General features: G+C 44.2%; 1 protein-coding gene across 1 annotated transcript in view; it reads left to right on the forward strand.

Moving 5' to 3' along the window:
- Positions 1-9323: 9323 nt before the first annotated feature.
- SEPTIN12 (septin 12) overlaps positions 9324-14367 on the forward strand; it is a 74581-nt gene continuing 69537 nt past the window's right edge. Inside the window, exons 1-2 of the mRNA XM_083585052.1 lie at positions 9324-10007; positions 10143-10280. Of these exons, the coding sequence (XP_083441178.1) occupies positions 10226-10280 (55 nt within the window). The 5' untranslated portion in view covers positions 9324-10007; positions 10143-10225. The remainder of the gene's footprint in view (positions 10008-10142; positions 10281-14367) is intronic.

A 14367-nucleotide genomic window follows, 5' to 3' on the forward strand; every position in this document is an offset into this window, starting at 1 on the left:
GCTATCTGAAAGGTACCAGGAAACTTGGACCATTGCATTGATGGGGAAAATGACGCAAAAGGTGAAAGACAGGAACAATTTTAAAGAGACAAAAGAAGTTTCAAGCGACACGTTATCCCTTTATTAAATAAGTAGCACAAAAGGTACATTACTGGTAACCAGGCACACATGACCTTCTGTGGAATTGACTGCATATCACAGCATTTCAAATGAAAAAAGAGAATTCTGGTCATAAGTAAAAAAGAACAAATGTTTTACAGTACAATAGAGAATCAAGCAACACTCTTAATGAGACGGTTCATATATGTTTGTGATGTTACATGTTGTTTGGTTTTTCACACAAGAGCTTTTTTTTTATTTAAGTAATGGATTTAAACCTGATTTGAAACAACCACCCACCTCTCCAGTCTCATAACAGATTGGCTGTGGGAAAGGAGATGGTTTGGGGACAGAAAAGATTCTCCTTCCAACAGCTTGTGACATTTGAAGTCCAAATGTCTTACTTAACTACAGAGGCACCATTGCTCTGCTCCAAAACTGCACAGCATATATTTTTTTTTGCAAAGCTTAGAAGTGGTCGTTCCTTTCATTAACCATCTTGGGCGCCACAGTCACTGCTGTTGCTTTGTTTTGTTTTGATCAGGTTTGGTCTTAATTATGTGTTTTTTCTTAAATTGTTCTACGCTGCTCTGGAGGACTATGACCAAAAAGTGGCGCAGGAATATATATTAGAGCAAGGCTGGAGAAAGAAAGTACAGTGGTACCTCGGGTTACAAATGCTTCGGGTTACAAACGCTTCAGGTTACAGACTCCGCTAACCCGGAAGTAGTACCTCGGGTTAAGAACTTTACCTCAGGATGAGAACAGAAATCGTGCGGCGTGGCAGCAGCAGGAGGCCCCATTAGCTAAAGTGGTATATCAGGTTAAGAACAGTTTCAGGTTAAGAACAGACCTGCGGAATGAATCAAGTACTTAACCAGAGGTACCACTGTTCGACTTTAGGCAGCTCTGGAACCTGCTGCCACTGTGCCACAGGAGGCAGTGATGGTCACCAACTGGGATGGCTTTATTCATGGGCAAATTCGTGGAGGAGATAGCTATCATTGGCTATGTTAACCATGATGGCTATGCTCTGTCTCCATGGTGGGAGACAATAATGCTTTTGAATACCAGTTGATGGAATGAACAGGAGGGGAGAGAGCTCTTGTGCTTGGGTCCTGCTTGTGGATTTCCTACAGGCATCTGGTTGGCTAGATGAGAACAGGATGCTGGACTTGATAGGGCATTGGCCTGATCCAGCAGATTCTTCTTATGCTCCTATGGCAGGCATAGGCAAACTCTGGCCCTCCAGATGTTTTGGGACTACAACTCCCATCATCCCTAGCTATAACAGGACCAGTGGTCAGGGATGATGGGAGTTGTAGTCCCAAAACATCTGGAGGGCCGAGTTTGCCTATGTCTGTCCTATGGAGAAGTGATGCCTCAAATTCTGATGCCAAATTCTGGATCCAGGAAAGCCCAAATCAGCAGCGTAATCCTATATAGGTCTGTTCAGAAGTAAGTCCCCACTGTATTCAAAAGAGCGTACTGTTTGATTAGTGTGTGTATTAGGATTTCAGTCTCCGTGTTCTAAAGACATTATGCAAATTAGCACAGTTTCTATGCCACACACACACACACACACACACACACACTGTATTCTGCAGCCTCCTATTCGTTGCTTACTCTTCCTTCCTAAATTTTCTACCTGGATTTTTTCTTTGCAGTATTTGAAAGGTGTTCTTTTGCAAGAACAGAATGGTGGTAATAGGAGATGGCTAGGGCAGGGCTAGAACCAGGCGGGCAGGAATTCCAAGGATGCAGATTTTGCTTCAGCGTTAGGTAGGGATGAAGGAGAAATTTGGTCAAGGACCAAATGGTTAGGGTGTCAATTCAAACCTTTCAGATTTTAACATTTCAAAACAAGGACCGAACCAAAACACACAACCACCCTTCAAAAGTCACAGTGCGGCAAAGGTAGGGTTGCCATATGTCTGGATTTTACTGGGATTTTAAAGGTGGAATTGACATGGGGGGGTGGAATTCTGAAAGGTGGCGCTTTGTTCTGGATCTTAGGCAAGTCATTCAAAAAACTGTGGGTTTTTGGGGGCGATGTTGTAAAACGAAGCTCAGCAACTTTCAGGTTTTCCTTTAAAAGAAGCTCACCGATTTTGTGGACTTTTTGAAATATGGAAGCCTTAAGCAAAAGGACCCTGCAGATTTGAACCCTGGTCTCTCCCTGGTCTGACACACTGACCACCACACCACTCTGGCATTGAAGCTTGAAAAGTCCTCAAAGAGCAGGGGCTAGTCAGGGAAGGTCATTCATATATATATATATATATATATATATATATATATATATATAATTTTTTCAACAAAATTAGCAGAAATAAAACAACAACAAACACAACAACAACAAACAAAGAAAGAAAACTGTAAATAAAAACAATATCAAATCCATAAAATGGGATTCTCTGAATCCCATGACTCCCCCCTCTAGTTCCTTAATTTTCTTTTTCAACTGCATATCATTTCTACTCCAAATTACTTTTCAACCTCAAATTTCTTACATTATTTCTAAAATTATAAGTGCTCTTAAAATCCTGCTGATGTATTAGCCTGTTTACAATACTTTTGTAAGTACATAATAAACATTTCCCATTCTTTTTTAAATTTCTTGTCATCTTCATTTCTGAGCTTTCCAGTTAATTTAGTCATTTCAACGTAGTCCATTAACTTGGTTTGCCAATCTTCTTTGGTCAGGATTGCTTCCTCTTTCCATCTTTGGGCTAACAGTATCCGGGCAGCTGTCATAGCATACATAAACAATTCTTTCTGGTCTCTTGGAATCTCCGCTCCTATAATACCTAATAAAAAGGCTTCTGGTTTTTTAACAAACTTTTTTTCCCATATCATTATAAATCATTTCCCAATAGTTTTTGACCTTCCTACATTCCCACCACATATGATAAAAAGTACCCTCTGTTTCTCTACATTTCCAACACTTATTAGAACTTGCTCTGTACATTTTTGCTAATTTAACCGGGGGTAAATCACACCGATACATCATTTTCATGTAGTTCTCTTTCAGTAAAGTACGGTGGTACCTCGGATTAAGAACTTAATTTGTTTTGGAGGTCCATTCTTAACCTGAAACTGTTCTTAACCTGAGGCACCACTTTAGGTAATGAGGCCTCCCGCTGCTGCTGCGCCACCGCCACACAATTTCTGTTCTCATCCTGAAGCAAAGTTCTTAACCTGAGGTACTATTTCTGGGTTAGCGGAATCTGTAACCTGAAGTGTTTGTAACCTGAGGTACCACTGTACATGCAGAAAATTTCAAATCTATCTTCCAAAGCCTTTCCCAATCCGTCATTAATAGATTATGTCCCACATCGTAGGGAAAGTCATTCCTGACAATCTGTAAAGCTACTTCAGATGTTCCCTTCTAATGACCCCTTGATCCCGATCCCCCCTCCCCGACACCCAGGCAATTGGTGTGGGATCTGTAAAGGTGCTGTGCCATTTGTGGGAATCTGAGAGAGATCTGAGGCATGAGAAGGGTGGGGGTGGAGTTGGCTGTCTCCGATCTGTGGCTGCTACGTGGTCCTTAAGCTAAAGAAGGAATGTTGAGGTTTGATTTCTGGGCCAAACTGCCTCCTGTTTAGATTACGAGCTCTTAAAAGTTTGATATAAGTGTCTCTGCAGAAACCACCGTTAAGAGGAATGCACGCAAGTCACCTTCAGAGCCAGAGGTGTAATTAGGTAAAATATACAGCTGGAGGGAGCCTAGACCACCGTTTGATATAGACGGGAGAGGTGTGGGTGGGTGTGCATGTGTTGCGATGCCACGTCAGCAAGATCACACCAGTTTCCTGTTACATTTATTTTGTTTAACCATTGGGAAAGCCTCGGGGAATGATTTTACAGCAAGCCCATTTGAAAACAAAACAAAAGCCTCCCACATTAATGCATGTATCTGTAAACCCAACCCATCAACTGTAACTCCATCAACACATGGCTTCTCTATGCCAATTGCACCCATGCCAACCATGTGTGTATTTCTTCATATAACCTCCCTGAATATATATATATATATATTCAGCCAATAGTCACATTAATCTTCAAAACAAAACAAATGTCGAAATAAGAAATATAATGTAGGTATGCCACTTATTATGCTTTTAGTGTTTCCAAAAGCAGATATGCTTGAGCAATTCCTTGAACTGTGCCCCCCACCCTGACTGGGGTTCATTGTGTAACAAGTTCTTGACACAATAATAAGAGCATTTAATTGGGGGGGGGGATATCAGCAATATATTTGGAGCCACAGGTTCCCCAGCACTCATCAGGGGTGTCAAGAAAGGGCATCTAATGGCTGTTTGGGTTTTTTTAAAAGCATTGTTTACATTTTTACTGCCAAGGAATGGAAGAGGTGCTTGTGAGATTTTTCTGCCTCTGTTGCCAAAATAACTTGGCTGACCTGTCTTGGGTAACGTGCACCTTCCTTGAGTGGGGGGGCGGGCGGAGGCAGGAGAGGTCCTCCTTCGCTGTTCAGTCTCAGGTAGCAAAATATATTGGGTTTGTCCTGAATAGCAGCTTGGGGGGGGGGGACATTTGGCAATAAAATGGTGCAGAGGAGGCTGAACCCACTTTCCCTTCTGCTATGGTCCCAACCCATATAGCTTTCCCCCTCACCTTACAGCTGCCTTTTGTTAAAAATAAAAAGAGGCCAAGAAATCCATTTATGGCATTAAGGCTCCCTCTAGTTTATTGCTCCAAGATTTAGCTTCTGGAGGCTGTTGGAAGTGGGGTGAAGCCAGAATGATGACTATGATTGGAATTCATGTTAGGGGGCTCCTCCAGGAAACCTGTTTATTCATCATGATTGGCTGACCCAAAGTTTATGCGGATGTCAGACTATGTTTTCTCCTTATGGAGCATTTGTTGTGACTTCTTTTCAAGGCAGTGATACGACTATGAGCATAGATCCTGACTTGCTTGTGGGGTGTTTACATATCTTCCCATTAATTGTTTGTCCACCCGACAATTTTCTGTGCGTTGCCTTGTCATTTTCCTAGCTGCAAAAAAAACCTGTTGTGTTGTTGTTTTATGACAGAACGTGGTTGAGTTTTTCCTGGAGTGTCTGCTGTGTGGAAATCCAGCTAGGGGTGCCAACCGACCCAACAAAACCCAGCTTGAACTGCTTTTCTGCCTTTAGCAACAGCTTGACCTGTTCACAAAACTTTTCACAACGAAGAGGGGAGCATTGCCACATGCTGATTGGTGCAGAGTGAAGGCTTATCCACACAACCTTTGTGCTGTGCTTTCAAGGCACAGATCCAGACTTTTCGGGTCCTGATCCAGGTCCCAGCAATTTCCCTGGGGAAAAATCTCCAGGGCCTGATGAGCTGGATCCAAGGGTACTAAAGGAGCTTGCAGATGTAATTTCAGAACCCTTGTCTATTATCTCTGAAAATTCTTGGAGAACAAGTAAGATCCCTACAGACTGGAGGCGGGCAAATGTTGTCCCCATCTTCAAAAACAAGACCCAGGTAACTACCGAACGGTGAGTTTGACATCGATACCAGGGTCCTAGAACAGATAATTCAACAGTCGGTCTGTGAGCATTTAGAAAAGGATGCTGTGATTACTAAGCCCCAGCATGGGTTTCTCAAAAATAAGTCATGCCAGACCAATCTGATTTCTTTCTTTTTTTATGGAATTACAGACTTGGTGGATCAAGGAAATGCAGTGGACACAGTGTATCTTGATTTCAGTAAGGCTTTTGACAAAGTCCCCCATGATATTCTCGCAAGGAAGCTGGTAAAATGTGGGTTGAACGATGTAACTGTTAGGTGGATTTGTAGCTGGTTGACTGACCGAACCCAAAGAGTACTCATTAATGGTTCCTTGTTATCCTGGGAAAAAGTGACAAGTGGGGTGCCACAGGGTTCTGTCCTGGGCCCGTTGTTGTTTAACATCTTTATAAATGACTTGGATGAAGGAATTGAGAGGATCCTCATCAAATTTGCAGATGACACCAAACTGGGAGGGGTAGCTAATGCCACAGAAGACAGAATCAGAATTCAAAATGAACTTAACAGATTGGAGAAGTGGATGCAAGCTAACAAAATGAATTTCAATAGGGACAAATGTAAGGTTCTTTACTCAGGCAGGAAGAACCAGATGCACAAATATAGGATGGGGGACACCTGGCTTACTAGCAGTACATGTGAAAAGGATCTTGGGATCCGGGTGGGCCACAAGCTTAACATGAGTCAACAGTGTGATGAAGCAGCAAAAAAACCTAATGCTATTCTAGGCTGCATCAACAGAAGTATAGTGTCCAGAGATCAAGGGAAATAATAGTACCACTCTATTCTGCCTTAGTCAGACCACTTGGAATACTGTGTCCAATTCTGGGTACCACAATTTAAGAAGGATGCTGACAAGCTGGAATGTGTGCAGAGAAGGGGCAACCAAGATGATCAAGGGCAGGGGTCAGCAAACTTTTTCAGCAGGGGGCCGGTCCACTGTCCCTCAGACCTTATGGGCCAGACTATATTTGGGGGGGGGGACGAATTCCTATGCCCCACAAATAACCCAGAGATACATTTTAAATAAAAGGACACATTCTACTCATGTAAAAACACGCTGATTCCCGGACTGTCAGCGGGCCGGATTGAGAAGGCGATTGGGCCAGATCCGGCCCCCGGGCCTTAGTTTGCCTACCCATCATCAAGTGTCTGGAAACTAAGCCTTATGAGGAACGCTTGAAGGAGCTGGGTATGTTTAGCCTGGAAAAGAGGAGACTGAGAGGAGATATGATAGCCATCTTCAAATATCTTAAGGGCTGTCACATGGAGGAGGGAGCATGCTTGTTTTCTCCTGCTCTGGAGGGTAGGACTCGAACCAATGGCATCAAGTTGCAACAAAAGAGATTCCCACAAAACATTCAGAAAAACTTTCTGACAGTAACAGCTGATCAGCCATGGAATAAACTACCACAAGAGGTGGTGGACTCTCCTTCCTTGGAGGCTTTGAAGCAGAGGTTGGATGGCCATCTGTCATGGATGCTTTAGGTGAGATTCCTGCATTGCAGGGGGTTGGACTAGATGACCCCTGGGGTCCCTTCCAACTAGGATTCTAGGATTCTATAAAAACCCACATTTTGCAGGTGAATCAAAGCAAATGGCAGTTGAGTTTTTCATGGATTACCATTTGCTCCTATTCACTTGCAAAATATGGGTTTTCCCATGGAAAGTGCTGGGACAAAAAGAAAAGGAAAAAAGAGAGACCTGGAAAGTCCTGACTTGTGCCTAGAAACAGCACAAAAAGGAAGTGCGGATGAGCTCTGAGCTGCTGTTAAAAGCACCCCAGCAATTAGTGGCCTGGGAGATTTAATCAGGAGGAAATTTTCTTTTAAAAACCTTCCTGCATTGCATTGCATTGTTGTGATCGCCCTTGAAGTTGTTGTTGTCGTTAATAATAATATTTATTAAGTTTTCCATTTTACAATCCAATAAAAACCACATTAAAAACATTCCAAATTATAAAATAATCAAACAATCCAAATATTATGCCGAATTATAAATCTTTGATTGGCTTCCCATGCTCTGAGGTCGGGGAGTGATGATCATCTCACATTTGTGCTGCTTCTCTTAATTAGTCCAGGTAGTTCCAATAAATCAATCCAATGTTAATCCTTCATTTATTTTTAACAGCCTCTGAGTTCGTCTGGCAAGCGAGTTAAACCAATACAGTATGTTTCTTTGTGGGTGTTTATTTTGTTTTGTTGTTGTTGTTGTTGTTCCATCAGGAATCCTGATCATGGAACCTCTGATCTAACTGTGCTCAAAGGAGGCTTTTCATGCATGGATTTTGATAAGGGTGTTGTAGATTGAGTCGAGACATATTAATCAATTCATCATGCCAGTTTCAGCCCATCTATTAGATAATCGGTTAAGTCGCAGCACAGAAACAATTTATAGTCTGCACGAGGAATGCTCCTGCTGTTTTCTGTTTGCGGAATAATTTTGTGGAATAGCGATGGACTGAAAAAAAGAAGAAATGAAGCTTCTACTTAAATAATAATAATCAGTCAATTCATTGTGCATCAGTTTACAAAATAGCAAAACCAAGCCAGAAGCAGGTTTTCTATGGTTGTAGAGCAGGGGTATGGAACCTCTGTCTCTCAAGATGCTGTTGGACTGCAACTTGCGTCATCCCGATGACTAGCTATGTTTGGTCAGGGCTGGTGGAATCCAGTAACATCACTGTCCTTGTTTTGGATGAAGTGAGCATGCAGAGTCGTAAGTATTGTGCTGTCTTCAGCTAAGTCCTGCTCAGAGTAGAACCACTGAAATAAAGGGACCTAAGTAAATCCTGCCCATTACTTCCAATGCATCTACTCTGAGTAGGCTTAACATGGCATACAACCCATTGTCTTAAAGAGAGGCATCCTACTTGTTTGTAAAAAGGACACTGATGCCTCTGTTAAAACAGAGCTTGCCAACTGCAGTTTTTATAAGTGCTTGTATAAAAAATAATCATTTTACAGCAGGTTAAAAGCCGTTGGGGTGGTTTTAATTTTTTTTTAAATTAAAATAAAATAAAATAATCACAACAGAAACAAAATAGTTCCTCTATACTGTATATGTAAACATGAAATATAAATATAGTGTCATAATATGTAGCTGCACGGGGAAAAGTCAATTATGAGTTAAAGGGCATTGTATACATATTAGGCGTCCTTGGCTCCTATGATTCTATTTTGTTTTAAGCAGAATGTCAAATTATATGATTGAAAATCATATCTAAGGTTGAACTTTGTCTTGGGATTTTTCATTCCCATAATGAACAAGCAGACTTCATTTTTCAAAGCCATGTTCTGCTCCCAGTGCTTTATCCCATTCACTTTCATCCGATTCCAAGATGTCATCTGCTTTGATAGACCAAAAGTTTTAAATTGATTTGTATAACTGATTTTAAACAGTGCAGCCCTAATTTTCCTGCAAAGATGTGTGTTGTTCCTTGTGCTCATGCTTCCGGATACACATCCAGAAAAGGAGTGAACATGCCCAGGGCCTTGATTGCACATGCATGCTCATCCTTTGACTTCAGTCCTAAGTGGTGATCAGCATTTGGGTGGTTTGAGCTCTGAGCTGCCACCCTCCAAAGTGAAACTCTTCTATATTTCTGGGAGAAGATGCTTTTCTCAATGGTGCCTACTCACACCTTTAGCTGCCTGTCACGGGGCATGTGACCCAGTCGACCCTATCACGGTATGGTTGTGGGTTAATTAGGGTTGCCACGTTTCCTCTCTGGCCCTGCTCCGCTGCTTTTAAGGGCTGCCCTGGCACACAGCTCTGCAACTCATTCTCTCTGTGTGCGTAAAAGTGTCACCTGCTCAACTTCTCTTTTGTAGGCCTGCTGCTTAAAAGCGCAGGAGCGGGGCTCGTAAGAAAAAATTGGCAACCTTTGTTGGAAACGGGCCAGTCGTGCGCAGCTGCAGCTGGAGGAGCTGGTGGCCTCAGTGGCTGAGGCTGGTGAACCCTATAAAAATAAGCAAACAGGGAGCGCTCTGGCCCAGCGCAGCTGCCTTTTGCAGCTTCTCTAAAGCGGTAGACCCACCTCCTTCTCTCCCCCCCTCGCCACCCCTTTCCTCTCTCCCTCTGTCTTCTTCCTTGCCTGCCAAAAGCAGCTCGGAGTGGAGGCTGGCGTCCCCTCCACCCCAGCCCGTCCCCTCCCTCCCTTCTCCACTTTCTCCCCTCCCCTCGTCTCCTCTTTCCCCCACAAGGAAAGCACAGCCAAGCCCGTTCAGCCAATGTGATCCCCGGAAGGGTTTAGCTGGGGGTGGGGTGGGGAGGGGGCTTTCTGGGGTGGGGGGTGGAGAGAGAGAAGGAAAGTCAGTCTCTTTCCTCTTGCACTCTCTTTCCGAAGTAGAAGCTCAGAGCCTGGAGGTGAGTGTGGGTGCCGCAAAGCCTGAGAACTGGGGAAGAAATAATAATAATGCTGCCCCAACACACACCCCTTTCCCCACGATCCCAGATCTCTTTTCTTTCTCTTTGCAGTCTTACGAAGCGCAGGTCCCCCAGAGAGGAGGCAGTTGTGGCTACACACGAGGACTGAGCCGGCCACCCTCCTCGTCCCAGGACCAAGCCGCCTGCCTGAAGGCAAGATGTCCCAGCTGTCTGTCAAAGAACATCTGGATGGGATTCTCTCTGACTTTGAAGGTAGGGCCAAGGGACCCAGGCGTCCGGGCAAAGAAGTGTCACGCTCTCGCCCTCCCCATCCATATGGTTCCTGCTAAGAGGGGGCGGGTTACAGTTCCAGAAGGCAGGGGGGTGCCTCGCTTTCCTGGAAAACTTGCAAGAGAGAGATGCACCAAATGTTAAAGTGTGGGTGGTGGCAGATCTGGGTCTGTGAAATCCAGGAAACTGCTACAAACTTGGTGCTATTTCCAACCCTCTTTTCAGAGGACGAAATTACCAAAGCAAACCTGCTGGAGTTTGGTGCTTAATTTATTTTAAAAAAGAAAAAAGTTGGGTGAAAGTTGACCGCACAGTCATACCCTGGGCTGTGTGTAACCATGATTTTGCAGGAGTGCAGAATGCCATATCAGGTGCTGGAAACAGTTACCTGAGCATCTCCATATTCTAGAAGGTTTCTACTCCTCATGCCTGCAAAGATATCGTTGAAAGTGTGTGGACACTCCTCAGAGGTCAAAAGACTATTTCATGTGTGGGGTGTGTGTGTGTTTTGGAGCCCTTTATAGAGCCTCCCCTCCCCTCTCCACCTGGAGCTTACAAAATCAGACGAAATTATGCAAATCTGTATACATTATCCCAAGATGCAAACTGCATAAATTGTGTAGGATACAAGTTTCAGCTTTCTTGGTGTAGAATTTGGATGCAGAGTTCAAATGTTTTAAATGTAGAGTTCACGGTCTCCTGGTCAAAATCCAAAGCTGCCCTCTACTGAGCCAATATTCTCTGCACTGACTGGCAGCAGCTCTCCAGCGTCTCCAACAGAGGATGGGGCTTTCCCTGCAGGAACTATTTTTTTAAAAAAAGAAATTGTTATTTGGGTACTCCAGTCAGAGTTCAGATTTGCTCATTTAGCAAGCCAGTGAAACAGGGACTCGAACAGAACCAGCGATAAACACCGCAGACCCAAGATTGCAGTTGAAACGAATCAGTTGGTTTATTGATGTGCGGTGCTTCATTCAAAGCATCTTATCTTCACATGGAAGATAATGACATTCTGAACTCTGAATCAGATACAACCACATAATGCAATATAGAGTTGGGATTGCATGAGAATAGCATTATAGTAGCGCTAACAAAACAATCCATCAGACTGTGCTATCTGCTATGCTAACTGAAGATTTGGACCCCTGATGTTCTCTAGCCCATTGCACCGTGTCATGGAATTTCTACGTTCCGTAGCATATTCTCATTTCTGTGTTTTGCAACATACTTAGCGTTTTGGAATAAAGTTCATGGTTACCCAGCCAGCCAGCTGGGGGGTGGGGTGGGGGAATCACGTGAAGAAGAACTGAACAGATTCCAAGCAGAGAGAGACAGAGGCAGATTCCTCTGGACATATTTTATATTAATCAGGAAGAGGATCAGGAGGCTGGAATTTTCCACCATTCATGTCAATTCCAATGTGCATGTAGGTGAACCCCCTTTTAGAGACAGACCAAAGCTGAGGAACCTATTTCAGCTGAAGGTGACATTCCTTTCTGGACAACCTCCCCAGGGTTTCATACCAGTGGTGGGTGGGGCTAAAGGCAAAAGTAGGCGGAGCAATGGATGTTAATTTTTGTGTTTGTGTTTGTGTCTAAGAAGTTGGCCGGTTGCTTGTTCTGAACCGGGTTGTACCTTCTCCTGAAGGAGCAGGCGGGCAGCTTGGGAATCGCTTCTGGACACAGCCTTTGTCCTCTGAGACAATAGAGAGGGGTGCTGGAGAATTTTGATGGAAATGGAAGCTAAAGCTGCCGGTATTTGCTTATTCATCCCATGACTGAAATTGAGATCAGACCAGTGAAAACGATTGGTAGTCTCTGTTGTTGTTGTTGTCGATCTGCAACAGATACGTAATTATTGCATTGTGCTAAAATGAACGGTGTGGCATAAGAATGCAATTAATTACATAAAATTCTGCCACAGCAGACAGTAAGATGAGTAGTGCAGCTTTTGTTGGAAGCCAGGCTTCAGAGGAATGGAAACAGCCTTTAAATGAGAACTGATTTGAATTTCTTCCCTAGATCTGGTTGTGCTCATGTCCTACTTGTAGACTACTCATTGGGGTATCTGGTTGGCCACTGTGAGAACAGAGTGCTAGACTAGAGGGCCTTTGGCCTGATCTGGCAACCAGGTTCTTCTGGTGGTCTTCCTCCCATCTCCTCTTGTACAGCCTCACTCCCCTTCCCACAGCTTGACTTGGCCCAGCACTAGGTATCTAGATTGAAAGCTTCTTAAAGGCAGGGACCTTGTTTTCCCATGCTAGCTAAAGCACCATGCACATAGTGCCATAGGGATAAATGCATATAATACTTGGGAACACCATGTTGTATGGTCGGTGCATCTAGCTCGGTATCGTCTAGACCAACCGACAGCAGTTCTCCAGGGTTTCAGAGCAGGTTCTTTTCTGGAGATGTTGGAGATTGAAGGTTGCATCCAACATTCCCTTGTAGACAACCTTCTTGAAGCCCACAGCAGGTAGGCCACACAGGTAGGCCAGAGACAAAAGTGGGTGGGGCAAAGAATACAATAATAAATAATATATAATAATTTTTTATTTATACCCTGCCCTCCATGGCCAGAGCTGGGCTCAGGGTGGCTAACACCAGTAAAATTACAATAAAAACATAATGGGGGGATTTAAAATACAGGTTGAAAATACAATTTAAAATGCAGCCTCATTTTAATAATAGCCCATAGATCAAAGCCATAAGGGGGGGGGGGAAACATAAGGGTCAGACTGAGTCCAAACCAAAGGCCAGGCGGAACAGCTCTGTCTTGCAGGCCCTGCGGAAAGATGTCAAGTCCCTCAGGGCCCTGGTCTCTTGTGACAGAGCATTCCACCAAGTCGGGGCCACTACTGAAAAGGCCCTGGCCCTAGTTGAGACAACTCTTCCGTCTGTACAGTATGCTACATTCAGCCATGCAAATGTCAAGAGGTTCCTCTATATGCACTTGCTTCTCTACCCAGACAAGCAAGAGGCAATGTCCCAGCTAGCCACTCAAGGAAGGACCGTGAGCAGAGATGGGTGTGACCTGTGGGAGACTCCCAAGAACCGGATACAAATGGCTGAATCCAGCCCTTGGGTCAGAGGTTCCCCCCTCCCCACCAAAACTGCACAATACTCAGTATAGATCCAGTGGAATTAATTCACTGAAAGCTAGCTATGCTTCAGCTCCACTGTCGGAGGTAACGTACCAGTTGCTGGAATTCACAAGTGGGGAGACACTGTTCTTCTGCCCAGATCCAGTTTGCAGACTTCGCATTGGCCACTGAGATCAGGATGCTGGATCAGATGGGCCTGACGCTTTTCAGCTCATTCGTTTCAGCAGGTCTACTCTGAGTATGCCTTAGTTTGATTCAGCCATGAACTTGGAGTCTTCTGCATGCAAAGCAGAGTCTCCACCATTGAGCTATGGCCTCTCCCATAACTGGATGATGAAGATAATGATTATGATTCCCTAATTGATGATGATCCCCAGGGCTGGTTCATCCCTTGTCATGATCTCAGCCGAGCCTTTGGCTTTGTCGAAAGCAGCAAAGTCAGGCTTAAACCTCTGCAAATATAGAGTGAGTGCGCGTTAATCAGAAGAAAATTTGACCTGGTGAGTGTGTGAAATATATGATGCCTCTGTGTACTTTAATGTGTTTGTATAAGGGATTTCGATATGCCAAGGGCCCTTTGGGTGTGTACTTTAAAGATGGAATTTGTGAAAAACTCCTGCAGTAGAATCCCACCCCCAACCACCTCTGTTTTCTTGCTTCCACCGTTCCTGAAAGAAATATATTCGCCCCACCTCTGGCCCAGATGAAAATGAGCTCTGCCCAACCCAAATATCAGGGACCATCGCCCTCTGCCCATCTTGATCGATCAGATATTTGGGCACCTGTGTTGGAAACACCTGCATGAGTTGGGCGAAAGGACTTCTTCACACAGCACATAGCTGGACTCCATAACTGGAGTCCCACCAGGAGTGAATGGCTACTCACTTGGATGGCTTCTAAGAGGATGAGATGAAGCTGTAGAGGCTAAGTCGTATCAGGTGTCCATTCAGGTCCTGCCTGCACACT

The sequence above is a fragment of the Podarcis filfolensis genome, assembly GCF_964270895.1.
Source record: "Podarcis filfolensis genome assembly, chromosome: 14".
Taxonomy (NCBI): domain Eukaryota; kingdom Metazoa; phylum Chordata; class Lepidosauria; order Squamata; family Lacertidae; genus Podarcis; species Podarcis filfolensis.